The 27300-nt window shown below is 45.1% G+C and overlaps 3 protein-coding genes across 7 annotated transcripts in view; 1 reads left to right on the top strand and 2 right to left on the bottom strand.

Annotated features, from left to right (window-relative positions):
- HCFC1 (host cell factor C1) overlaps positions 1–3257 on the top strand; it is a 40690-nt gene extending 37433 nt beyond the window's left edge. For both annotated transcript variants that reach the window (XM_075578330.1, XM_075578329.1), the window contains one exon: positions 179–3257. In XM_075578330.1, coding sequence (XP_075434445.1) covers positions 179–218 — 40 coding nt within the window. In that variant the 3' untranslated portion in view covers positions 219–3257. The remainder of the gene's footprint in view (positions 1–178) is intronic.
- Positions 3258–3972: 715 nt separating this feature from the next.
- LOC142471893 (ras-related protein Rab-7a-like) lies at positions 3973–12507 on the bottom strand. 2 transcript variants are annotated; one of them, XM_075578332.1, is made up of 6 exons: positions 12362–12507; positions 11772–11875; positions 9382–9508; positions 8719–8975; positions 4688–4813; positions 3973–4317 (listed from the first exon to the last, which is right to left on the bottom strand). In XM_075578332.1, the coding sequence occupies exons 2-5, from the start codon at positions 11816–11818 to the stop codon at positions 4735–4737; spliced, it is 510 nt and encodes a 169-aa protein (XP_075434447.1). In that variant the 5' UTR covers positions 11819–11875; positions 12362–12507; the 3' UTR covers positions 3973–4317; positions 4688–4734. The 2 variants fall into 2 exon arrangements, with proteins under 2 accessions (XP_075434447.1, XP_075434446.1); XM_075578331.1 differs by having other exon boundaries at positions 8757–8975.
- A 4774-nt stretch (positions 12508–17281) lies between these two features.
- Positions 17282–27300, bottom strand: part of EMD (emerin) — a 43222-nt gene continuing 33203 nt past the window's right edge. For all 3 annotated transcript variants that reach the window (XM_075578328.1, XM_075578325.1, XM_075578326.1), the window contains one exon: positions 17282–20055. In XM_075578328.1, coding sequence (XP_075434443.1) covers positions 19803–20055 — 253 coding nt within the window. In that variant the 3' untranslated portion in view covers positions 17282–19802. The remainder of the gene's footprint in view (positions 20056–27300) is intronic.

Raw genomic sequence — 27300 nt, 5'->3', positions numbered from 1 at the left:
TCCTTCGGTGTGAGGTTTAAGATATGGGTAAAATTGTGCAAAGTCTATTCCTGAAGAACCATGTCACAGCAATGTGTAAATGGTCTATTCTAGCCTCCCTTTCTGCACTGAGATTACACTGCTTATGATATGATAAAACAGAATAAGTATCAACGTTTTATCCTCCTTACTTCCTTAGGAAAACTGCTCCAAAGAAGTCAAAGTCTGATCACCCATGATAAAGATTGCTACCGCTACTATTCAACACCTGCCCCCAGCCTAGATAACGACCCATCTCCTGCTCCTCAAACGCTGTGCCCCATCATATGTTTTTTGTTCATTGCTTGCCTTCCTCCGCTCGCTCTTGGTTGATAGGAAGGGGCTGACTTTTACTCTGCCTTTATTTCAATTCTATTTTTGTTTTTACGAAAACACAATCTTTAGACAAAGCACATTTTTCCTTTTTTTTTTTTTTTCTCTCCCATTTTCCTTGAGGTAGAGATGAACTTCAGAGGATACAAGTTATTTCTCCCGTTTCTTTGGTCTGTTTTATTTTTTGGGGGGGAGGGGTCGGGCTGCAGAAAGATAAACGGAAGGAACAAAACTTTAGGCGTACACACGCAGGTAAAGGAGTTGGTGACAGTCACATGTGGACAAGCAAAAAAACAGGAACACAGAAGGTTTTTACTGAACTGCTTAGAGGATTCCTCCAGGTCTTTTTGCTTTGTCTGCATTATTTTTTTTTCACCAAGAGAAAAAGGGGGATAGGTTTTGGGAAAATATTCAATTTTCTTTGTTGAATAACAGAAGCACTTGGACTTTATATCCCAGCTATCCGTGGTGGTCGGAGACGTAAAGGTTTTAAAGACTTGTGCAGGTTACTGAGCAGGGTGCCTATGAACGAGCTGTGCTTTTTGGTTACGGCCTCTCCCTCCCCACGCCCCTTTTAAATGTTTCTCTCCCGGACAGAGCAAAGCAGTGGCGCTGTGCTAAGTGAAGGTTTGTTATTACTGCACATCTGGACAGGAGTCCTGGTCCCATTTATTTTGTATTCGTGGTGCAGGCATGTGTACAAGTTCTTCAGACATGAACATACGATGGACTTTGTTTTTCAGCAACAAAATGAGTAGTTCCTATGTATACACGGCATATTCTTTCCCTGGATACATCCACGCTGTTTTGAATGTGCCGGAATTTCTTGGAAGAGCTTGGAAACTGACGCATTGAAATGGCTTTATGGAAGTGACTGGGAAATTCCAAAGCAACATCAATATTTCATTTTTTTTATATATATATATTGCATCGAAGTTTTGTTTGAATGAAGTTTTCAATTTGTATTACCACTTCCAACGTGTGGAGTCTATCTTTTTTTTTTTTTTAATCTTTTAATTTGGGGTAGACATTGGAGGGGATTTTAACACCCTTTACTCTCCCTACCCACCCCCCATCCTGCCCCAATAACATTGCAGCTAATTTGGTCACACTAAGTGTAGGGGGGTACTGTATACACTTGTGTGTGTATAAGGCTGAGGATTCTATTCGCAACTTAACTGTATCTCCGTCATTTCATTTTCTTAAACCTTTTAATTTGACTGCAGGCCCTTCTGGCAAAGAAGAGGTTAAACAGATGTAGTTTTATTGTATAAAATATTAGCTGTATACTATTTAGATGCTAAGACCTCTAACTGCAGTTGTTTAAGTTGCATGATTCTGAGGGCGTTTTCTTGTATTGCTCCTAGAAAGCAGAGTATTGCAGCCTATTAGACTGGATCTTGTTCCTTGTCTGTTAGGGACACAGGCCTATGTCCAAAGCAATACACAGATAAGTGAGGTTTGTTTTCCCTTGAACAGCTTCCTGCAGTTTCCACCTCTGCGGTGTGCTTCTTTTTCCTGCAGAAATACCTGCCCCCTGCTGGTAGAAGCATCTTGTGCCAGATATAGGGGCCAGTGAGACCTGTAAATGATTTCCACCAAACTCTGCTCCTCCCTCCTGCCGAATGGGCGTCTCTAATCCCTGCCAGCGGCACCTCGCCCGCCCACCCACCCACCGTGCAGGAAGGCAGAGTATCCACACTGGCCATTTCTATCCATATACATAGGTAACATATAAATATACATATATACATATATACACGCAGTTGGAACTGTTTCTAAACGGATTTTGCCAACTGTTGAGGAATTTTTTTTGTAAAAATAAACATTTATAATAAAAGAGAAAAAGCAAAAAAAAAAAATCAGCAATAGCTTAAAGCATGATAGAGGAAATTTTTTTTTTTTTTGTACAAAAGCAAAACCAGTAAAAAAAAATTTTTGGTTTAAATCATTTAGGATTTACCTTATTTCGGTAATGTTTAACTTTTATGCTCCATGTGTTGAGCTCATTAAATGTGTATATATATATTTTTTTTTGATCAGTATTTTTAATCTTTCCAGAGCAGGTTCAAACCATTCGTTTTCTGGTTCTGCGCACACAATCTTGCCTCCGTGCCAGTCTGGCTTTTTGTGAAACGGATGCAGGGAAGGAAGTTTTCCCCTTTTTGTTTCTTTGATTTCTACGGGATGAGAAATCTAATTTGCGCAGTCATTTCCATGGCCGGTATTGTAATATCCCATGGGTGAGGTATCCTTGCATCCTCTTATTAGCCTGAAGTAGAGTTGGGAGGTGCACATTTGGGGCTTTCACGAGCTACGTGTGCAAAGTCCCAAGAGGTATCTGACGATTCTATGAATTGTCCGTTTTAGTAATTGTGCCCTGACAGAGCGGGACTGTGCGTGTGTTTTGAATAAGTGTAGTTTCAACTCTAAAGTGCAGCCATAAAAATTGGATGTGAAAAAGATCTTAGATGTAGTTTCGTGATGGGAGAAAGATAAAAGGATTAAACAAATCTCCGGTTATCCTTTTCTTACTAACGGTGCCCCATTAAACAAAAAGAAAGTATCCTGGAATAGCCTCCCCCTTTCCCCCACCCCCCACCCCCCCATCCCTTTTTCCCCGCTTGCGAGAAGCTGCTGCTTTGCCTGAGATCTCTCCTGGCAGCTGATTGGATGAGGCAGCAGCAAGAGCAGATCCCAGGAAATTCCTGATGCCACTTCTCGTTTTGTATTAGTGTTACTGTGTTACTGCCTAGACTCTTGCTAAAACCTCACCCACCTTTTTTTCTTTGAGAAGAAAAGCTATTACTTCCATTGTAGAGGAGTTCTCAAAGTGATCCAATATTACTATAGTGCTATCTGTCGTTTTATGTGCTATTTTGAACAATTAAAAACATTTTTTTGAAGTATAATAGTGGTTCTTTGAGGGGGTTGGGTGAGGGAATGGGAAGGTTTACATGAAAAGCCTATACATTCACCTTTTTGTAATTTTGGAACCGTTTATTTGATCAGATTCCCCTACACCCCTTACATAAATATATGCACAATGCCCGAGACCTCTAGCTACAGCCCATGCATGGCAAGTGTCTCCACTGCACATTCAGCGATGCAATAGTCTGCAAAGCAAGACAGTACACTTCCAGTTTCAAAGTCCCAACTCTACTAAACGAGAGATCTTCCAATGAAACTTCATTTACATTCTGATCACTATTACTGAAACCCTCCATGGTTTTAGTAACGGTGCTCATGTTACGATGTGATGTGTTCATTGGTAAACCTCTTTGTTGGAGGGAGAAAGGTTGAACCGAACTACACCAGATTACGAAAAAAGCCATCTTCTAGCGATCAAAATGCAAACTACATTTAGCCTTCCTTTTCTGATAAGAATTTAGATGAAACCCCTCACACCCCATGTGCTCCCAGTGACAAACCCAAGGCCATCTTCCTCTTGCTGCAGAACAGTTTTGTGGATTGAGGGCAGACTTTCCATTTATTTAGATTTGTATTGCCTGCAATTTCCCAACCTCTGCCATTCAACCAGTCCTACTCTTGCTGACCCCAAATTGAGGGATTAAGCCTTATTCATACTGCCTCGAGCAGTTTAGCCAGTTTGACAAGCTCTGGTCGTTATAAAGGATTTATTTCACCTGTTAAAAACAAAGCTCGCCCTTCTGAGGCCTGGGTCATATAATTATCATCCTACAGCAGATCTTGTCACTTATTCTGCTCTTCAATAATTGTCTTCCTTATAGTCTATCCAATGGTTAGGGGATTGTCTTGGCATGACCCACCAATGTTGTGGTGGCAGGCCTGGGACAATACTGCACCCATCCTAAAGGAAAATGTCTGTCCTCCAGCAAAGGCGCAGAGCCATTAACAGTCACACTTCTCTGTGTGTTGGTCATTGCGATTTTCAGTGGTTAGAGTCACAGCGTCCACGTCTGATTGCTGCTCTGGATCCTGGTGCTGTGTATAAAAAGCCCAGAAAAGTAGTTAAAATAGACATGTACATTTTCAACCGACAGAAGTGTTAAAGGGAAATTAAACTTCACAAACCATTGTATTTATAGGTTTTCTCATACCAAAGATCCAACAGCAGATTTGCTATAAACTGTAAATGTATACCAAAAAAATGCCTGGACCAGTTGTCCCTAAAGCTGGGACTGACAGGACACATGTTCAATCATGGGTAACATGTACTAGGGTCGGTAAATAAATGGCAATAGTGCATCACAACCTCACACTGTTCGCTTAACAGGGCTCTTGTTAGGAAGAGACAGTTGGGGCACTGCAGAATAGAGCATTGTCCCTGCCTTGTTCCCATCCCTGGACTTACATGTTTTAGGGCTTCTCTGATGGCTGCCAGGAACGCCGCCTCCACATTTAACGCTTCCTTAGCACTGGTTTCAAAATACTCCGCATTGCAGGTTTTACACCAGTCCTGGGCCTGACGTGGGGAAACCTGCAACCAACCAGAGAGAATGAACATATATTTCTTTTTCCGTGTGTCTATCAGCACAGGACTTGGCCCCTTTAAGAATTGCATTCCACTGGACCATGTGACTGTGCTTAGCCAATGGAATGACAGTTGGGGAGAGAGACAGAGACACACTACTACTACAGAGCGACTAGGGAGCCCAGCTCTGCAGGAATTACACCAGGTTGGAGTGGGTGAGCTAACCCAGGGGTGCGCAAACTTCCTGCGCTGCTCGTCAAATGACGCCTCGGGGTCATGTTCCATCGTGACCCACAGCGTTATTTGACGCCACGTCTCCATGGCAACAGGTGTCAAATGACGCCACAGCGTCATGTGACGTCACATCACATGGCCCCGCTGCGTCATTTGACGCCGCATTGTCATGGAGATGAGTGGACATGAAAGCCGGGTAAGTGAGCCGCGACCCCCAGTTTGCGCACAGCTCCGCTAACCCACAAAGGATATAAACGGCACTTATATTGTCACAGTTTGATTTTTGTGAAGCACCAGGCCTGCAACGCAGTTTATGAGCTCCAACGATTGTGCTAGCACACCAGGATCTACAGGCCAGTACCCCAGGATTGGGAGGCCTCACAGAGATCAAAGTTATTATTTGTTTGCGCACCGTTCACACTGTTGCTATAGTTTAAGTATATATGTGTATGGATTGATTCTGAGATTGAGAGTCACCGTACTGATTCATACGAGAAACACCACAAATTATTGCTATGAGTATATAAAGCTTGTTATAATTAATTACCAATGTGTTGTGTCTAGTCACTACACTCACACAACATGTACCACACACTATAAGAATTAAACAGTAACTCAGCGGTGCCCCCCACCCCTCCCCGCACGCGCGCAACTAGCTGGCCATAAATCGCCCAGCCCAACAGTGTGTGTGATGTCAGCGCGCCCGCTCCCTGCCTGACCGCAGCCTTAGAATTATATTCCACTGGACCAAGTGACCGTGCTTACCCAGTGGGGTGACCGTTGGAAAGGGATTGTTGAGGGGACTGGGGTGGCAGTTTGTTTTGATATGGTGAGGTTGCTGCAGAACACTCTGCAAGGGCCTGACCGATCCGTGGAGTGAGGAGACTGGCGGATTTTGCTGCCCAGTACAAAGTACAGGGACAACTCGGGGAGCCCTGCAACAGCTAAGAGCAGAAATATCAGGATGTAACAGCCAGAGGAAAGAAGGAGATCCCCTGCATTGTAACAGCCAGAGGAAAGAAGGAGATCCCCTGCATTGTAACAGCCAGAGGAAAGAAGGAGATCCCCCTGCATTGTAACAGGCAGAGGATAGAAGGAGATCCCATGCATTGTAACAGCCAGAGGAAAGAAGGAGATCCCCTGCATTGTAACAGCCAGAGGATAGAAAGAGATCCCCCTGCATTGTAACAGCCAGAGGAAAGAAGGAGATCCCCCTGCATTGTAACAGGCAGAGGATAGAAGGAGATCCCCCTGCATTGTAACAGGCAGAGGAAAGAAAGAGATCCCCCTGCATTGTAACAGCCAGAGGAAAGAAAGAGATCCCCCTGCATTGTAACAGCCAGAGGATAGAAGGAGATCCCCCTGCATTGTAACAGCCAGAGGATAGAAGGAGATCCCCCTGCATTGTAACAGGCAGAGGATAGAAGGCGATCCCCCTGCATTGTAACAGGCAGAGGAAAGAAAGAGATCCCCCTGCATTGTAACAGCCAGAGGAAAGAAAGAGATCCCCCTGCATTGTAACAGGCAGAGGATAGAAGGAGATCCCCCTGCATTGTAACAGCCAGAGGAAAGAAGGAGATCCCCCTGCATTGTAACAGCCAGAGGAAAGAAAGAGATCCCCCTGCATTGTAACAGCCAGAGGAAAGAAAGAGATCCCCCTGCATTGTAACAGGCAGAGGATAGAAGGAGATCCCCTGCATTGTAACAGGCAGAGGATAGAAGGAGATCCCCTGCATTGTAACAGGCAGAGGATAGAAGGAGATCCCCCTGCATTGTAACAGGCAGAGGATAGAAGGAGATCCCCTGCATTGTAACAGGCAGAGGATAGAAGGAGATCCCCCTGCATTGTAACAGGCAGAGGATAGAAGGAGATCCCCCTGCATTGTAACAGGCAGAGGATAGAAGGAGATCCCCCTGCATTGTAACAGGCAGAGGATAGAAGGAGATCCCCCTGCATTGTAACAGGCAGAGGATAGAAGGAGATCCCCTGCATTGTAACAGGCAGAGGATAGAAGGAGATCCCCCTGCATTGTAACAGGCAGAGGATAGAAGGAGATCCCCTGCATTGTAACAGGCAGAGGATAGAAGGAGATCCCCCTGCAGTGTAACACAGGTTATGTTTTCACAGTAACTGTAAGAAGCAGCAGCTGCATCTGTTTGAATCCAGATCTCCAACGAATGGTTATTGTAGGGGTGCGTAAAGTTTTGCAGCTGCGCTCACCCCTGCCTTCTGCCCCCTGTGCTCACACCCCCTACCTCAGTTCCCGGCGTCAAGTGACGCCGCGGGTCATGTGACGTCACATGACCCTGAGATGTCATTTTACGCTGCGTTGCCATGGTGACGCGTCAACAGCCGTCTGAATCTCGGTAAGTAATAGGTTACAGAGACCTCATGCGATCCCCCGCATTTAATTTATATGCCGTGGGGAAGAGTGCGGAGCCTCAGCAACCACCGTGCCCCCCCAACAAAAACCTTGCGCCCCTCTTGGTTATTGTACAAATACCCTGTCTGATTAATAGGGTATGTGAACTAATATGCAAATTATAAGTGACTGTAAGATATATAAAGACAGAGGCGCAGCGTCAGTGATTTGTTTTAGTAGGATTGCAGAAATACTGTGGTTGTGTGTGTGTGTGTGTGTGTGTGTGTGTGTGTGTGTGTGTGTGTGTGTGTAGCCCTGTGCAAAATGATAAAGTTCTATAAAGTGTGTTATAATTCCTTACCGTTTTGTTGTGTCTAATTACTCCTGCTTCCCACTCTGTGTACCCCCCACTATAAGTTACACCCCAAGTTACAAGACTCAGGCCCCCACCTCAGTGCCAGGTTCTATAGTCTGAGGTAATGAGCAGCTCTCCACCCCCCCCCCCCCCCCCCCTCACTAGCCATGCATGGTGTATAACGTCCTTCATGGGGTGAATGGAAAGCAGCCAGCAGAGCGCGTGATGCAGGAAGCAAACAGGGCTCGTTCTTAAAGAAAATAATAAAAAAACACTACAAAAGTGTCATTTTCCCCTTAATTACAGTGCCTCTGGCAGGTAAGAGGTTAAACTACTAATCCCAGAGAGCTGGGCGTGTGACGAGAGGAGTACTCGTGGAACCGCAGGATGACGAAAGTCCTGCTTGGCAGCAGCAGTCTGTTTGCAGATGTCAATAAGACAGTTGTGTGTGTTCGCCTCTAGCACCCAATGTCCGAGCATCACAGAGAGAGAAGAGAAGTGCTGGTGGGTGTCGCACAGACATGCACACACCTCGCAGGCTCCAGGACCCCAGATATATTGCTTTCTAGTTTTATGTATAGTGAAAGATATAAACACTGGAAAGTAGAAAGATTGGTGTAGGGGATAGAAACCTGAAGAAGTGATGACAATGACGTGTGTGTGTGTGTGTGTGTGTGTGTGTGTGTGTGTGTGTGTGTGTGTGTGTGTGTGTGTGTGTGTGTGTGTGTGTGTGTGTGTGTGTGTGTGTGTGTGTGTGTGTGTGTGTGTGTGTGTGTGTGTGTGTGTGTGTGTGTGTGTGTGTGTGTGTGTGTGTGTGTGTGTGTGTGTGTGTGTGTGTGTGTGTGTGTGTGTGTGTGTGTGTGTGTGTGTGTGTGTGTGTGTGTGTGTCTCTGTCTCTGTGTCTCTCCACACACGTTTATACATAGATCTGTGCACCCCCTCTTGTTTAGGATATATACCCGCACACTTCGTCCCCCCTCCCTGGTGACTCGCTGACCTGCCGCTCCTCTATGTCCATCTTGTTTGCGATCACCACAAAGGGGAAGCGTTCAGGATCCGCGGGATCAGCCTGCACCAGGAACTCCTTTTGCCAGGTATCCAGTGCCTGGAATGAGCTGGGGGAAGTGACATCAAAGACCAGCAGGCAGCAGTCTGTGCCCCTGTACAGAGCTGCACCCAAGGACTGGAAACGCTCCGTGCCAGCCGTGTCCCAGATCTGCAGGGGGGAGAGAGCCAGAACCCAAATCACAGAGGGGTAACGTCTATAATATCCCCACAGTGCAGCTCAGGGCACTTCTGTGTGTGTGTGTCATAGAATACAGAACATATCAGGGACACACACACTTCCTGTACCACATGGTACATGTGATAGTACTATTGTGATCATCTACAAACATACAAAAAAAACAGAATTTTTATGTTTTATAAAACATTTATAATGTAATTATTATTATTTACTAAAATAACATATTCTAAAGGATTTTAAATAAACGTGTATATTATTGCGCTATTGCGCATATCCCAGAATAATTTCCACACCTTCCATCCTCACGTCAGAGTTCCCTCACATTTTTGGTAACACACACACCTACACACACCTACACACACCTACACACACCTACCTGTACAGTCACCAACTCGTCATCCACTCGTAGTTCCTTAGTTAAGAAGTCCGCCCCGATGGTTGCCCTGTAGTGGTTGCTGAAGCGATTATTTACATACTGGTTCATCAGCGCTGACTTCCCCACGCTGCAGCAGAATACAGGATAATATAAAGGATACGCATATAAATGATAATATAAAGGATACGCATATAAATGATAATATAAAGGATCCGCATATAAATGATAATATAAAGGATCCGCATATAAATGATAATATAAATGATACGCATATAAATGATAATATAAAGGATACGCATATAAATGATAATATAAAGGATACGCATATAAATGATAATATAAATGATACGCATATAAATGATACGCATATAAATGATACGCATATAAATGATAATATAAAGGATACGCATATAAATGATAATATAAATGATACGCATATAAATGATAATATAAAGGATACGCATATAAATGATAATATAAAGGATATGCATATAAATGATAGGCGCATCTGAGCTGCCGTAAGGAAAAAGAAGAAACAAAACGTAAAAAAGTTCGTTTGACATGCAAAAACATGGTGTGACATTTTAAAAATCGTCCTGCAAAAAAATGTGTGAGTGCTGCTCAGCCCATGAAGTGTTGGCATGCGACGAATTGCACATAATATCTATAAAACAATGCTTTGCTGGCTCCTCTGGCAGCCGAGGGGTTAAAACTTGATAGTATTTTTTATTTCAATTAAACATGTATTTTGAATGCTTTCTGTTTAATGAATAATCTGTGCAGAAAGAAGACGATTGCTGGGGTGTTTTAGTATGGCATGTGACAAAGGGTCGCCGCTCCCCCGACAATATAAATGTGTGAAGCGCGTCGGGGTCACATGGAGATATTTTGTGCAGCATCGTAATGGCAAAGGAGCATACACAGCACTTAGACCAGCTTTACACTGCAAGGCCAGCAACCCGCCTCCCACTGACAAGACGCACGAGGATGGAACGGCATTTCTGTGGGTACATTGCTGGCCACGTATGTCTGATAAAACTGTGAAACAGCACGTGTAATCTTAAAGCCATCCACGTTACTGCTTCACTTTGTACTTGTAATCCCATCTATGAGTGCTCATTTACATGTTATTACCCAGAATCCCTGGCTGCAGTGGGAGGGGAGGGATATAGGCGGGGGGGGGGGGGAAAGAGAGAGATAGGGAAGGAGAGATAGATAGGGATGGGGAGAGAGATAGGGACGGGGGATAGAGAGACAAGGAAGGGGGGAGAGATAGGGATGGTGGGAAAGAGATAGGGGAGGGGGAGATGGGGAGGGGGGAGAGAGATGGGGAGGGGGAGAGGAAGGGGGGAGAGAGATGGGGAGGGGGGAGAGAGGGGGAGATAGAGACAGGGAGGGGAGATAGAGATCGGGAGGGAGGCGAGATAGAGATAGGGAGGCGAGATAGAGATGGGGAGGGAGGGGAGATAGAGACGGGGAGGGGGGGGAGATAGAGACGGGGAGGGGGGGAGATAGAGACGGGGAGGGGGGGAGATAGAGACGGGGAGGGGGGAGATAGAGACGGGGAGGGGGGGGAGATAGAGACGGGGAGGGGGGGGAGATAGAGACGGGGAGGGGGGGAGATAGAGACGGGGAGGGGGGGGAGATAGAGACGGGGAGGGGGGGAGATAGAGACGGGGAGGGGGGGAGATAGAGACGGGGAGGGGGGGAGATAGAGACGGGGAGGGGGGGGAGATAGAGACGGGGAGTGGAGATAGAGATGGGGGGGGAGGGGATAGGGGTTTGGGGACCTGTCTGAGATATGAATATTCTTTGTCATTACAGTACTCTGTGTGGCGGAGGGTTTTGTTACTCACTATAGTTGTATGTGCAACAATATAGATATCTTGTGTGTTTTAATAACTACGGCATAAAGAATTCTGGGAACTGGGAAAGGTCACTGCTGTGTTTGCAGAGGAATGGGGGGGGGGGAGGGGAGGCTGGGGGTGGACTCTGCAGTATGAATATGTCCAAAAACCAAAAAAGGCCGCCTCCTTGGGAGGATACACGAGGAACACACCGGGTGCCACCTGGTTGATTATTTAGCTGCTTTGCATAGTGCATCAGGAGCTGACGCTTCCGTCTGTGCCAGCTGCACACACTGCGAGTCTCTGCGTTATGCACTCACAACCAACTGCGCTTTATTTAACCCTTTGCAGCCACCGAGAAAAGGATCTGTGCATGTTCTGTATTATAAAGCGACACTGAGCATCTCTGCAACCTACCAAATATTCTTCTACTTGAAAAACGTAGAACCTGTTTCCGCGGCAAACTCCCCACCACATGATCCCAGCTCGCTGCCCTCCTGCGTTTAACCCTTTCATTGCGCCCGGTGTTTGTGTTAAACTCACCCTGAGTTCCCGATGAGAAGGATCTTTAGGTGCTGCCTGGAGAACATGTCCCAAAAGTTCCAGGAAGGAGAGGACGGGTAGAGACGGGGCAGTGATGCAGAGGTCTGACAGGGCAAAGGGAAGGAAATGAATGACATATATATATATATATATATATTGCAGAATAAATGAGTACTTCAGTATTAGGTGATACTTTTTTTATTGAAATCACAGGACAAGCTTTTGAGAGTTCTCCTCTCTTTCTCAGGTCAGCAATACTGATTAACAAAGGCTTCTGATTAGGAAGTGTGTGTGTGTGTGTGTGTGTGTGTGTGTGTGTGTGTGTGTGTGTGTGTGTGTGTGTGTGTGTGTGTGTGTGTGTGTGTGTGTGTTTGTGTGTGTGTGTGTGTGTGTGTGTGTGTGTGTGTCGCCCTCACTTTCCGATTGCCATATACTTTGATACCGGATCCCAAGTGATAAATCCTTATCTGTGTGTATGTTTCCTGTCCTTTCCTCTTGCAGATGCAGCAGTAGCAGTGCAGAGGGGACACAGCCAGGCGCTGGTGGGACAGCAGCACTGCTACATTGTACCTGTGTGAGGTGATACATACCTTGCCGCTGGGATCTCACTTTGTGACACTTGTCCCCAGTTCTGAGACGGATTAGGAGATCATGCTTGGGGCTGGCACAGATCCTGCTCAGGAGCATGGGAGAGGAGGAGTGCTAGAGCTCCTGGGAGGTGTCTCACCCTAAGCTGCATTGGAAGAAAGGCTTTAACCTCTTCTCTGCCAGAGAGGTTAGCCACACATTGAATCCTCTGAAGAGTTTGAAGGGACAATTCATCCAAAGAAACTCTTACCAAAAACAAAGCGCTCTTCCGAATACTCAGAAGTCTTTGGTTTTTATGTTATATCTCCTTATATATCTCCTGATATATCTTCTTATCATTATATATCTCCTTATATATCTCCTTATCCTTATATATCTCCTTATCCTTATATATCTCCTTATACAGCAAAAGCATCGTTTTCACGAGACAACTAATAAAGTAGTGTACCTATTAGTATGTGCCAAATTTGGGGTGAGGAGGGGGGGGGGGGGTGCAAACAAAAAACACCCATGTTATGCACAACCAAAAACCTAAAGGATAGGAACATTTATCTCTGGACTTTTATGGCACAGACAGAAAGTAAGAATTATTATAGACAGCGTCAGTGAGATTTTGAACACCTGATACAAAAGGCACATTTTATTTTAAGTACTATATATTGCCCCTATAACCCCTATGCTGCTGCGGAGAGTTCTGCAAAGTGCCCCTATGACCCCTAAAGATATAGTGAAAGAAGACACGATGTTAGCTGCCAGGGGTTTATAATAATAATACTAGCTCTTGTTGCAGCCAAGAGCTGCCTTGTTCTAGTACTGTGGTTGAGTAGTAACCCTTCAAATGATACCCTGGAGTGAATCCCTCCAATGTAGTGGCAGAAATACTAGCCCTTAATCTTGTGTAGCCCCCTTTCCCCCTGTGTCAGGGTGACTACGTGTGCTGCTATACCTGCGCGGCAAACGGGAGGCCTGATCCTCTGCCACTGGGAGCCTGGGGTGTGTATATATATCTACTAAACAGCGCCTCCACCTGAGAAGGATCCTCACACAGTACGATAGCCCCTCCCAAGACGATATGCCCAGTAATACACACTCGGAGTATGGGGAACAGCATTTACTGGGAGGTAATAAACAATAACAGGAACAGGCAATTTATTTATATATACCGACCCGCGGAATATCCCCACAGTACTTGGGTGCAGGGGCACCAGTGTCCAAGTGTCCAAACCCCAAAGGCCTTTCCCACCCCCAAGTGTGGGACAGTACTACACGCGTAAATGTTGGTGCACTTATGAGGATATCTTCCCGGATGCTCCAGCACCCGGGTACCGCTGGGTAGTAATTGGCAACCGATACGTCTGTTCCAACGAAGATCCGCCTCCGCGTTGGGTGGCTTCCCGTGTGGAGTGTACCACCCCAAAATAGTCTCTGACTTGATTGGACCTGGTTCAGGCCTAGCCACAGGCCGCGCACACCGCATGTGTCCGTCACGTTGCAACTTACACAGGCACTAGAAGGCTAAGGGGAACGTCCCTATCTGAGGGGCCTTCCCTATAGCACCACAAGCTATGGATGGTCGGGACCTAGCTGGGACCTGAAAGGGATAATCTGGCCTAGTCCAGTGGAGCACTTCTCCCTGGACCTTACTTATCCCATTGCTGTCCGGCTTCCGACTGGCATGGCTTCTCGAGCGCGACAAGTGTATCTCTCCTTGCAGGAGACTCTGGGTTCCCTATTGGCTGCTGTGGGCCATGTGTTGCAGCAGCCCCGGAGGCTGCTGGGAATTGTAGTCCCCTCAGATTCCTTAGCTATTGTCCGCCGCTTGCACTTCACTGCGCATGCGTGATACTTCTAATGGCCGTCGGGTGCTCTGCTGCGCATGTGCGAGCCTCCTTGACATGGCGGCTCCCTGTACCACCGCTCGCCAGGGGTCTCCGGCGACCCACTCACCCACATCAACCTCCCCACACCCGCGACTATCCCTGCAGCAACCGGAGGGTAAGAGAGGGTGGGTGACACGCGGGGGGACCAGCGGGACCTGGTTACACTTGTAAAATAAAAGTATTATAATGGCTTACTCTTCAATCTGTATATTTTTCTTGTGCATCCCTCTGGATTAAATATATATTCGATGTGCCACCAAAATCGATCATGTAAACAAACGGTAATGTACACGGCATGTATATTTGTCGAGGATGTTGCTGTACCCCTCCTCCCCCCCCATTTTCACTTTCTGTCCTTAAAACAATTATTGATAAAATCAATACAAATCTAAGCATTTAGAAAAAGATACTACAGTCAGACCCTGTATGTTTAGTGGATACGAACACAATATTTTTGCAGATGTAATGTGTGTAGGAATGAAGTGAGTTCCTGATTTATCACACTGTCACATTCTAATTTCCTTTCTGACTGGGCGATCCCATCGTAAATATTCAGCCGATCCATCTCTAGTCAAATGACTGATGCAGAAATCAGGCCTGGCTTAGAGTATGTGTGTGGGGTGTACAGCTGCATGCAACACAGAGCAATCCAGATGCATCATCAAGTGCAATTATTAAGTAGACATACAGTCATGTCAAAAAGAAAGTACACCCTCTTTGAAATCTATGGTTTTACATATCAGGACATAATAACAATCATCTGTTCCTTAGCCGGTCTAAAAATGAGGTAAATACAACCTCAGATGAACAACAACACATGACATATTACACCGTGTCATGATTTATTTAACAAAAATAAAGCCAAAATGGAGAAGCTGTGTGTGAAAAACTAAGTACATCCTTACTGCTTCCATAGGAATTAAGATGCTAAGTAGCAGACAGGTGCTGCTCATCAAATACCCTTGATTAATTGATCATCAGCATGTGTGACCACCTCTATAAAAGCCGAAGTTTTAGCAGTTTGCTGGTCTGGAGCATTCAGGTGTGTGTTAACACAATGCCAAGGAGGAAAGACATCAGCAATGATCTTAGAGAAGCAATTGTTGCTGCCCATCAATCTGGGAAGGGTTATAAGGCCATTTCCAAACAATTTAAAGTCCATCATTCTACAGTGAGAAAGATTATTCATAAGTTGAAAATATTCAAGACAGTTGCCAATCTTCCCAGAAGTGGACGTCCCAGCAAATTCACCCCAAGGTCAGACCGTGCAATGCTCAGAGAAATTGCAAAAAAAACAAGAGTTACATCTCAGACTCTACAGGCCTCAGTTAGCATGTTAAATGTTAAAGTTCATGACAGTACAATTAGAAAAAGACTGAACAAGTATGGTTTGTTGTGAATGGTTGCCAAGAGAAAGACTCCTCTCTAAAAAGAAAATGGCAGCACGGCTTAGGTTTGCAAAGTTGCATCTGAACAAACCACAAGACTTCTGGAACAATGTCCTTTGGACAGACGAGACCAAAGTGGAGATGTTTGGCCATAATGCACAGCGCCACGTTTGGCGAAAACCAAACACAGCATTTCAGCACAAACACCTCATACCAACTGTCAAGCATGGTGGTGGAGGGGTGATGATTTGGGCTTGTTTTGCAGCCACAGGACCTGAGAACCTTGCAGTCATTGAGTCGACCATGAACTCCTCTGTATACCAAAGTATTCTAGAGTCAAATGTGAGGCCATCTGTCCGATAGCTAAAGCTTGGCCAAAACTGTGCCATGTAACAGGACATTGATCCCAAGCACACCAGCAAATCTACAACAGAATGGCTGAAAAAGAAAAGAATCAATGTGTTGCAATGGCCCAGTCAAAGTACAGAACTCAACCCGATTGAAATGCTGTGGCAGGACCTTAAGAGAGCTGTGCATAAACAAATCCCACAAACCTCAATGAACTGAAGCAATGTTGCAAAGAAGAGTGGGCAAAAAATTCCTCCACAACGATGTGAGAGACTGATAAAGTCATACAGAAAACGATTACTTCAGGTTATTGCTGCTAAAGGTGGTTCTACAAGCTATGGAATCATAAGGTCTACTTAGTTTTTTACACATGGCTTCTCCATTTTGGCTTTATTTTTGTTAAATAAATCATGACACGGTGTAATATTTCATGTGTTGTTGTTCATCTGAGGTTGTATTTAACTAATTTTAAGACCTGCTAAGGAACAGATGATTGTTATTATGTCCTGATATGTAAAACCATTGAATTCAAAGAGGGTGTACTTTCTTTTTCACATGACTGTATACATTGCAGAGCAAGATATATTTGTATACAATGCAATGAATGCACATAGAGCCATATTCACAAAGCAGTGTTCTGCCACAAGGTACAAGGACCCCTTACCTCTTATCCAAGTCAATGGGCTATGAAGTATCATACGGCAGAAGTTGAAGACTGCTTAGTAGATATGGGCCATACGGTTTTGCCCAGCAATACATAGCTGTATACAACGCAGAACAAACATGCAAAGTGTATACATGGCATACATATGTATACATTGCAACATGGTATATATTACAAAGTAAGAAATATATACAAGAATTCAGTCACACACCGCTGTACAATGCAGGGAAATGAATGTATAAATATGTATACAGCAGAGCAAGGCATCTTACTGGCCCCTCTGTTGACAAAAGGAAGAGGGTCGGGTAGCAGTATTGGTTCGTTCTTTGACAAACTGTTGTGCTGGAGCTTTAAACATGTGTTGCAAGCAGTGTAACATGGGAGGGCAGAGTATCCAGTGATCGTACAAAGCATGCGTGAGGTACAGTCACCTGCAGGTTCAAACCTCCCTATCTCATTAACTCAGACTTTGCAATGTGTGGCGTATGGAAGCAGGCTGAGGTGACTTGCCACATCCATCTTATATATGTCAGTTACTTAGTACATTTATGTCTGGCTTAAACCCTAAAAATGCACAACTGGATGAAAAAATTGTTGAGGTTGTCAACATTCACTCAATAAGAATTGAACCACTTGCAAAACTTTAGAAAAAAAACTTTTTATTTGTTCTTTGATTAAACATCATTTTGATCACAATTTTACATGGAAGTTTTTTTCTTTTCACCACAGCAATCTTTATAGAATTAGAAGTGTATAAGCAAACCCCACACCGCCTGTTTTAGAGGTACACACCAGAAACACAAGCGCCCCCCACTTCCCCCAACCTGGAAACACTAATTTACCCATTTTATCCAAGTCTGGTCTTTTCCCCTCAACTTCAATTTTTCAGCACAAAGTAAATTGGCAGAAGATTTTTTTGTCGGTAATGTTCTAGCTTTTACATGCAAACATAAAAATGCAGCAAGAAAAGGTGGTGTTTAGTTAAAATGTAAAGATAAAGGTAAGAATATATGCAGTGACCGGGTTACCAAACAATGTATTTATCACAAATGCAATGATCCACCGATTGTTTAGTGGCCCAGAGACTAAACCACATACGGCTTGTCAGTTATACATCACTGGGGCAAGCAGTGAAAGTTTGTGCCTATGTCTTGGAAGACACTTTCTGAGATTACATTGTATCAGAGGTGGGCAACTCCCAGTCCTCAAGGGCCACCAACAGGTCAGGTTTTCAGGATATCCCTCCTTCAGGCCAGGTGGTGAAGTAGAAGACTGAACCACTGATTGAGCCACCTGTGCTGAAGCAGGGACATCCTTAAACCCTGACCTGTTGGTGGCCCTTGAGGGCTGGAGTGCCCGCCCCTGCATTATATAGATGAGGATTCCTATGGACATATCCAATGTTTATGTTGTTAGTTCATTAAAGAAGCAGTGAGTTTTAGTAAAACATGATTTTTTTTCTACTTTGGTTATTTATGAAAATGAGCGTATAACCAAGTAGCACACAATCCTGCAGACTCCATTATCAGGAAACACATGGCTGATTAGGTATCCTTACAGAAACCTCTGCACCGCAGACTACGTGTAATGTTTCACTTATTGCTGCTTTTAATCATGATACTGGCAGCTCTCCTTTGGAGCAGAGATCCGCGAAACATTTTTTCCACATTCATGTTTGTGGTGAATTTTGGATATTCACGGCTGGTAAAAAAAATGCAAACTTCTCCACCGTTAACTTTGCAAAAATACAAAATGCCAAGCCTGAATATTGTACTCTGCGGCCAACGTATACCACAAATACTGTGAATAATTAAGTGGTTTTTTTTTTGCATAAATTGTTCAATATTATTGCCATTAAAAAATTCAGTATACATTTACTAGTCTTGCTAATAAGCCAGAAGCATCAGGGACTTTTGTGTGTGCGCAAATTTCTTAGAATAGTCAGAGAATGAAGTAGGAAATATTCACACATCTCTGCTTGGGAGGTAAAGAAAAATCATATATACTACGGCTGCACAATGGCAAGTTCATGGGGGAAATATCCCCCCCTTTAAAACATAACAAGCATGTTTGTTCAAGTTTATGTGATAGTAATATATATATATATATATTGTAGTTTAAATGTATCTGTTTGTAGGTGCCTGCTGGTTGTGCTCACAGAAATGAGAGAAATATACATAATTAAACTCTTATTTTAGCATTGTTAAGCATAATTAGGAATAAAGCATAATGCTGAGAGTATGTAACATTGCAGTATGTTCCTCAGATATAACTACTGTGAACAGACTAATCAGTCTAAAAAATTACACAACAGACATGTAATCCTCAGTCGTCAAGTAATACTCTTATGTACATGTTCAATATCTATTTTTCTTGGCACTTTGGTAGTGTAATGACGAAAAAATAATTCAGCAACAGATAATAATTCAGTCAATTTCATCCGTTATCAAAACATGTAACTCCTTCACGGACAGAGAGGCCAGCAATGTGTTGCAGGCCCCTCTGGCCACAGCGATGTTAACCCTTTCACTCAAACCCAGCACAGAAAAGGTTAAAAACACCTCTGACTGGTGACTCTGGGATTAAGAGTGAAGTTCACCCCCTAAAACAATGGCAGTGTGTATGAATGTGTGTATGATGATACGGGGAGGTATGCTGCATCCACCCAAACCTCTGTGTTTTTAGCAGGAGCCTGAAACACATTGCTATGAGGTTAAGCAGCATTGCATGTTTTAACAAAACGAATAAGCTGACAATCCCGCAGAGAAACGTACCCAGCAGCAATCTGTATTCCAACTAGTGGTGCAATATCGAGTACAAAAAGATTGGTGCCAAAACCCTTTAATCAAAGCTAAGAGTACGTTTTAAAATCTATTTCAGTCCTTCCCTGTCCCTATGCAGATAATAGCACAGGGAGTGATACTCGGCAGCACTAAACAATGTACCATTATTTATCTAGCAGATCAAATAAAATAAGAAGATTGTCCCCCCTCCCTTCGGATAAAAAACGCAAACATGCAATGCTGGTTTTAGCAAGTGGATGGAAAGTGCCTATGGTGGGGGCCGCTGTCACTTCAATTCAACCCACTGAGAACATGCAGGGACCCCCAGAAACCTGTGGGAGACACAGTACTGAGAGTTCCCACATCCCCCGCCTGCTCAGTTAATCATTGATCTGCACGAACGGATTCTCATCCGTCTCCTGTACGAAGAAGTAAACGAAGGCCAGAAAGCCGACGAAGAAGAGGAGCAGCAGGAACTGCAGCCAGAGCGGGAGGAAGCGTTTCCTGGGGGTCTCTTCCACTGTCTTCTCGCGAATGGCCCTTCGCGGCTCCACGGTCAGCGATGGGGAGGAAGTATGGCGGAGTTGTGAGATGTTCTGGTATGTGTTTTCCGTGTAGCAATACTTCTCGCTTCTGAAACAGAGCCATGGGCAGAGTAAGCAGCAATGAAAGCATATGAATATGAATGTGGCAGAAGCAGCAGTAAATGGGAAGGTGTGGCAGTCTGAGCACCCGAGCTTTGTATTTACATACCAGAAGTACCAAAACATTTGTATTCACATATCTTTAATAACATCTCCCTTTTTCAAGATGCAACTTATATTCAACTTGTTATTAAAGTTCAAGTAAGCACACTGTTCCTGCAGAAATGCAGATTCGGTGGAAGTTTTAAGAGACTAACATACAAAAAAATATAGCACTCAGAGCTTTTGAAACCTCATAGATGTAATACGGGGTACTAACCCTAACAGTGTCTGCGTGTGTGTATATATATATATTTTTTTAAGCTGGATATCTTCTTGCCGCACTGTTCTAATAAAGTCTTACACCAGCCATTATAACATAATAAACTGTTTTATTTGCAGGTTGCAAACACACACACACACACACACACACACACACACACACACACACACACACACACACACACACACACACACACACACACACACACACACACACACACACACACACACACACACACACACACACACACACACACACACACACACACACACACGTTATCAACCTGTACATTAAAATTTTCAATATAATTCTTAACATAAATTGATGAATTGAATGTTTAACGCAATTTGAACATGTATCTCAATTGGCTCTTGATCATTATTTTTGATTTGGTAGTTTTTTGCTTTTTGTATTTTATTTATTTTTTTGCTTTGAGTTGGTCTATTATGTAATCATGTAACTTAATACAATCTGATTTATGATTGCATGGTAAATATTATTGTCTTGATTATGCCTTCTCTTTTCAGTCTTCTTTCTTTTCTTTATTATTTTTAACAAGATGCCCTTCTATTAAGGCGCTTTTTTGAGGATGTCATTCTTTGAAAATGTTTTCTCAATATGTTGCTCTCCTCCCTTTAACTGGTTGCTCTTACATCTTTTTGTACTTGTTTGTTTAATAGCTTCCAAGATCATTATGAAGCTTATCATAGAGTATTTTTCCTTGTCAATTATATGTATATCTGTTATACACTTTGTTATGTTTCAACAGCTGGATGTACTAGCTAGGGTTATATAGTGGAAATATGTGCTAAACACCCATGGGCATATATGTATGGGGGAACCTTTCTAGACAAATAACATCTTATCATCACATTATATTAGGTTTCTCCACTCAATCTCATGTTCTTTGCTTGCCATTCTATATCCACTCTATTTACTCACCACCATCAGCTCCCTAAACAAATCAGGATGTTGGTTTGACTATACATATGTCAAGTGATAGTTTTAATTACCCCTTCTGGTCGAGTAACATCATTTAGAAGAGAGTAAGACAGGGGGGTTCTACAAATATGTTTTCTTTGTTAATATATATTTTAAGTTTATTGATTTTAATAATGTTATGTGTTTGTATTTCACAGCACACTATGTGTTCCACCTCTGTGCTGCGCATAATTCTGCGCTCTGGCTTTTCATTCTCCCACCCCGCACTTGGGGTATTCTGTGAGCCTCTGACGCGACGGTTGGTATTGCGCAAGCGCACTCCGCCGATGGTCTGGAGCTCACCGTGCCTGCTCCCACTGCGGGGAGGGACTAGTGTCTTGCAGAGCGCAGTTGCGCGCGCACTTAGAGTCCCAGTGAGGTATACAGTCAGGGCCATTTGATGACGCGCTCTCCCCACGCCCCACGGCCTCCATTGACATTGAGGACTCTCCCTCAGTTGGTTACTGCGCAAGCGCGTACTACTGGGGGTTGCTAGACCACGCGTGTCTCCGGATTGGTAGTTGGGGGCGGAGTTAGTCACTGTCGTCTCTGTGTCTGAATATACTGATTAGGTGTATACATCAGAAGACCATTAGCAATCAGAGTGGGTGGATCCCATGTGAGCTGTGACTATTGGCTGGTCAAGTCATTCTGTGTCTATATATATATGTTAATAAAGTTGTGATATGTATACCTAGAGAAAGCGCCCTGTGACGCGGGAAACGTTGGTAGGGCTCTCCATCGCCCTGTTTTTCCATGACCAATAAATAATCTTTTTATGGGATACGCACCCTCCTTTCTACTTTTTTGATACCTACAGTAGTGCTCTTCCAGTTTTTCTCCTTCTCTACTGTATCTAGTTAAAATAAGTAATTTACCCAGATCTGGGACAACTGATTTGCCGGGAGAGGGAGGACAGAGAGACAACAGAGAACTGGCCTTTATTTAGGATGGACAAACCGCTCCCTCGAGGTTGTCTGGGCAAGACCCGGAAAAACTAGTATTTCTTAAAGAAGATAGGTACTACATAACAGATAAGGTAGAAAGCTAAGGCTGAGAAAGAAGGTGATTCCCCTCCCCCCTGCCTCCCTTCCCGCTTTTCCTTTGTATTTGTCTGGTCTATTTATTATTTAAATGTGTTGTTATTAGTAGCTGTTAATTTGACCCCATCAGTACTGTTCAAATTTAAAAGAAAAGTGGACTCGATTGTCCCATATATTTTTGGATGTGAAAAATGCTAGCTGTGGTCCTGAATGTTCCCTTTTTATTTTCTGTATCCCATTGAAAACTGCTAATAAAATTAAGTTAAAAAAATAAAAAAAGTAATTTAGTATTACGTTAGAAATTATATTGGAAAATGATAAGCTGCCTCTACAAAGATAAAAAGTTAAATCAGTCTGAAGACAGGCAGGTGTAGAAATGTTTTATGTGATTTAGAAACGTGGTATGTTTAATACCTGCTGAGTTGAATAGTGGTCAAGAGTTTGGAATCAAAGGTTAGTTAAATAGTGTTAAGACAATACAAAAAAGAGATGGGTCTTAAAAGATAAGGGACATAGGATTAACTATAGTTACTCAGTGACAAACAAAGAGGGGTTTCTGAATCAGGGTAAATATTGCTAAATGAAGAAACAGTGTTCTAATGATTGACTAAGAAGATTTGGCTGACAGTGAGAAAAATAGGTGATTACTATGTTAAGACTGCTTGAGGAAAAATGGATAAAGATTGCATTTGAATGTATAGAATCAGAATCATTTAACACCCAAGCTAAGAACAAGCAAGCTAACGACTCTCCCCTATATAACTAAGTTCTATACGCCTGAATGATGTCACTGACTGAATGATGTCACTGACTGAATGATGTCACTGACTGAATGATGTCACTGACTGAATGATGTCACTGCCTGAATGATGTCACTGCCTGAATGATGTCACTGACTGAAATGACGCTGTGAAAGATGTTTTCTATTGTCTCTGAATAAATTGAGAAAAGAACCAGATCGGGGACTATTTGATATATATATTGAAAGGTGGGACATTCATTTGCACCCATCTAATGAGCAAATCTTCACTATACAAAAGTGTCTTCTTTATGAAAAAAGCCTACATGTAGCCTATAGTAGTAATAATCCCCTCAGAACAGGGCATTACCGGCCAATAATGCTATGGCTGGACTACCTTTGCTTCGTCGCGAGCCTTCAACTCTCCAGGCCACACAACACACAATACACCAGAGGTGAATATCCAATAAATGTATTTAAAACACACACGTGTATCCACAACTTACATATGATATAAATAAAATGCGCTCAGCTTCAGAATCCGGTAGGGAGTCAGTCCGTGGGTGGAATTCAGGCAGAAGGTAATGTACCAAGTGGGGTACCCAATAGCGCACAGCCGAAACAGGAGCAGGAGAGGAACCAATAGTATAAAAATATTCTTTATTGGAGTAGACACAGCATAAGAAAACCTCCTACGCGTTTCGAACGATAGGTTCTTTGTCAAGGAGTAAAATACTGATGCATTACAGTCCCTTTTAAACCCGAGTAATCCGCTGCCGTTTCGCGCCAAAACACTGTGTCACATACCCATGCGCATCTTGGTACATTACCTTCTATCCGGATCTTGTCAGCAGCAGCACGTCTGTCCAGACCAAGGAGGTGACAGTGAGTAATACTAACATATTTTCATACTATACGAACATTCCCAATGAAACTGAGAGTAGGTGGATATTCCACTTAACCCCAGTTTTCAGGGATCATTGTTCATGTGACCAGACATACTCACCTGTTTATACTGAATATTGATTCATCTTACCTATGGTTTTGGATTTATCTAAATATATCATGGACAACCTGGTACCTGAGCACTCTGGCCACGCTTCTCACCGGAATTCAGACAGGTCCATGGACAACAACTCACAGCGGGAGGAAGCGAGGGCAAACCATGTCATGCGAGAAGACGTATGACGTGAGATACACTACAGCTAGCAATGATACCTCAATGCGGAAATGTGTAATAATAATAATAGCATGTTCTCATCTCGTTCGTGCGTCACACGCCGTGACACGGTTTGCCCTCGCTCCCTCCTGCTGTGAGTTGTTGGCCGGGGACCCGGTACACCAGGTCCTGTCTGAATTTCACCCACGGATTGACACCCTACCGGATTCTGTAGCTGAGTGTTTTTTATTTATATCATCTGTAAGTTGTGGCTACACATAGTGTATATCTTAAATACATTTATTGGATATTCACCTCTGGTGCGCTGTGTGTCTTTCCTCTTTTTGTCTTTGGACATCCGTTGCATCTCATCTTTGGGCGAGCGGAGTGCCCATTCGACACACGCAGGCTGCAAGGAGGTGATTCTCGCCACCTAGTCCCGCCCCCAACTCCACCCCTAGTCCCACCCCCAACTCCGCCCCCAACCCCGCTTTAAAATAAAATATATAAATAAAATACATTTAATAAATTCCTAGTCAGAACAACATTCATTTTTGACATAAATGTATTTATTGTATTACATTATACTACAATTAGACGTGTGTATGTGTCAATGTCGGATCTAGAAATAAAAGCCAGATGTGAATGACTAGTTTCCTGAACCCCTTAACCAGTGTCTGGACGTCGGCGCTTCACAGAGAGAGACAGACAGAGAGAGACAGACAGACAGACACACACACAGAGAGCGGCACACCCACACACACACACACACAGAGAGAAAGAGAGAGAAAGAGAGACACACAGAGAAAGAGAGAGAAAGAGAGACACACAGAGAAAGAGAGAGAAAGAGAGACACAGAGAAAGAGAGAGAAAGAGAGACACACAGAGAAAGATAGACACACAGAGAAAGAGAGAGAAAGAGAGACACACAGAGAAAGAGAGAGAAAGAGAGACACACAGAGAAAGAGAGACACAGAGAAAGAGAGAGAAAGAGAGACACAGAGAGAGAGAGAGAAAGAGAGACACACAGAGAAAGAGAGAATGAGAGACAAAGAGAGAGTGCGACAGAGAGAGCGAAGAAGAGAGTGCGACAGAGAGGGAGACAGAGGAGGGAGAGTGCGACAGAGAGAGAGAGGGAGACAGAGGAGGGAGAGGGAGACAGAGAGAGAGAGGGAGACAGAGAGAGAGAGGGAGACAGAGAGGGAGACAGATAGAGAGAGGGAGAGGGTGACAGAGAGAGGGAGAGGGTGACAGAGAGGGAGAGGGTGACACAGGGAGACGGAGAGGGTGGGTCACACAGGGAGAGGGTGACACGGAGAGGGAGGGTGACAGGGAGCGGGACAGGGTGACACAGGGAGAGGGAGAGGGTGACACAGGGAGAGGGTTAGAGGAAGAGGGAGAGGGTGAAACAGGGAGAGGGAGAGGGTGACACAGGGAGAGGGAGAGGGTGACACAGGGAGAGGGAGGGTGACACAGGGAGAGGGAGGGGGTGACACAGGGAGAGGGTGACACAGGGAGAGGGTGACACAGGGAGAGGGTGACACAAGGAGAGGGTGACACAGGGAGAGGGAGAGGGTGGGTGAAACAGGGAGAGGGTGGGTGAAACAGGGAGAGGGTGGGTGAAAAAGGGAGAGGGTGGGTGACACAGGGAGAGGGAGGGTGACACAGGGAGAGGGAGGGTGACACAGGGAGAGGGAGGGTGACACAGGGAGAGGGAGGGTGACACAGGGAGAGGGAGGGTGACACAGGGAGAGGGAGGGTGACACAGGGAGAGGGAGAGGGTAGGTGACACAGGGAGAGGGTGGGTGACAGAGGGAGAGGGTGGGTGACACAGGGAGAGGGAGGGTGACACAGGGAGAGGGAGGGTGACACAGGGAGAGGGAGGGTGACACAGGGAGAGGGAGGGTGACACAGGGAGAGGGAGGGTGACACAGGGAGAGGGAGGGTGACACAGGGAGAGGGAGGGTGGCACAGGGAGAGGGAGAGTGACACAGGGAGAGGGAGAGGGTGACACAGGGAGAGGGTGACAGGGAGAGGGAGGGTGACACAGGGAGAGGGTGACACAGGGAGAGGGTGACACAGGGAGAGGGAGACACAGGGAGAGAGAGGGGGTGACACACTCACAGACACACAGACTCTCACTCAAACACACACACACAGTCTGTCACTCACACACACACACACACACACAAACACTTACCTGCACGGCAGTGGGCCCCCCACACGGCAGGAGGGGTCGCACATGGCAGCGGGGGCAGCACCGGGTGAGGGATTTCCCCTGCTTAGAGCAGGGAGCCGGTGAGGGGATTTCCCATGCTTAGAGCAGGGAGTAGCTCCGGTGAGGGGATTTCCCCTGCTTAGAGAAGGGAGTAGCTCCGGTGAGGGGATTTCCCCTGCTTAGAGCAGGGAGTAGCTCCGGTTAGGGGATTTCCCCTGCTAACAGCTGAGCTGGCCATCAGAGCAGGAGAAAAGCAGGGCTGATGGATTGCCCGATACGAGGGGGGGCGGATGGCCCGATGGGAGGGGGGGGCGGATGGCCCGATGGGAGGGGGGGGCGGATGGCCCGATGGGAGGGGGGGGGGGGGCGGATGGCCCGATGGGTGGGAGGGGGGGGGGGAGGATGGCCCGATGGGTGGGAGGGGGGGGTGACAGATGGCCCGATGGGAGGGAGGGGGGGGGGCGACAGATGGCCCGATGGGAGGGAGGGGGGGGGGGCGACAGATGGCCAGATGGGAGGGAGGGGGGGGGCGACAGATGGCCCTGCAGGGGCTTGAGGCAGACAGGCGTGGAAGGGCCATTGCCGGAAGGGGGAGGAGTGGAAGCGCTGAGGAGGGAGGCCACTGCTCAGAGAGCCGGAGGCGGGGTAATCTCCCCCAACAACATGAGCCCGCCTCCGGCTTATTTTTTTTTCCTCCAGCACGAGCGCGGGATATTTAAAAAACACACGTGTGCTGCTTGGGCCAATATTTACTCGCCCGGGGGTTAAATCC

The sequence above is a fragment of the Ascaphus truei genome, chromosome 21, assembly GCF_040206685.1.
Source record: "Ascaphus truei isolate aAscTru1 chromosome 21, aAscTru1.hap1, whole genome shotgun sequence".
NCBI lineage: Eukaryota > Metazoa > Chordata > Amphibia > Anura > Ascaphidae > Ascaphus > Ascaphus truei.
Note: the sequence above shows the minus strand (reverse complement) of the source record. Positions and strands in the feature narration are given on the sequence as shown.

Bases quoted from the DNA above. Each gene is read 5' to 3' on its own strand.
- LOC142471893 (XM_075578331.1), bottom strand. From the start codon at position 11,818: ATGTTCTCCAGGCAGCACCTAAAGATCCTTCTCATCGGGAACTCAGG. The intron at 9,509-11,771 runs GTGAGTTTAACA...ATTCTGCTGCAG, and splicing joins CTTCTCATCGGGAACTCAGG to CGTGGGGAAGTCAGCGCTGA. The intron at 4,814-8,756 runs GTCAGCGAGTCA...GGTTGGTTGCAG, and splicing joins TGGACATAGAGGAGCGGCAG to GTTTCCCCACGTCAGGCCCA.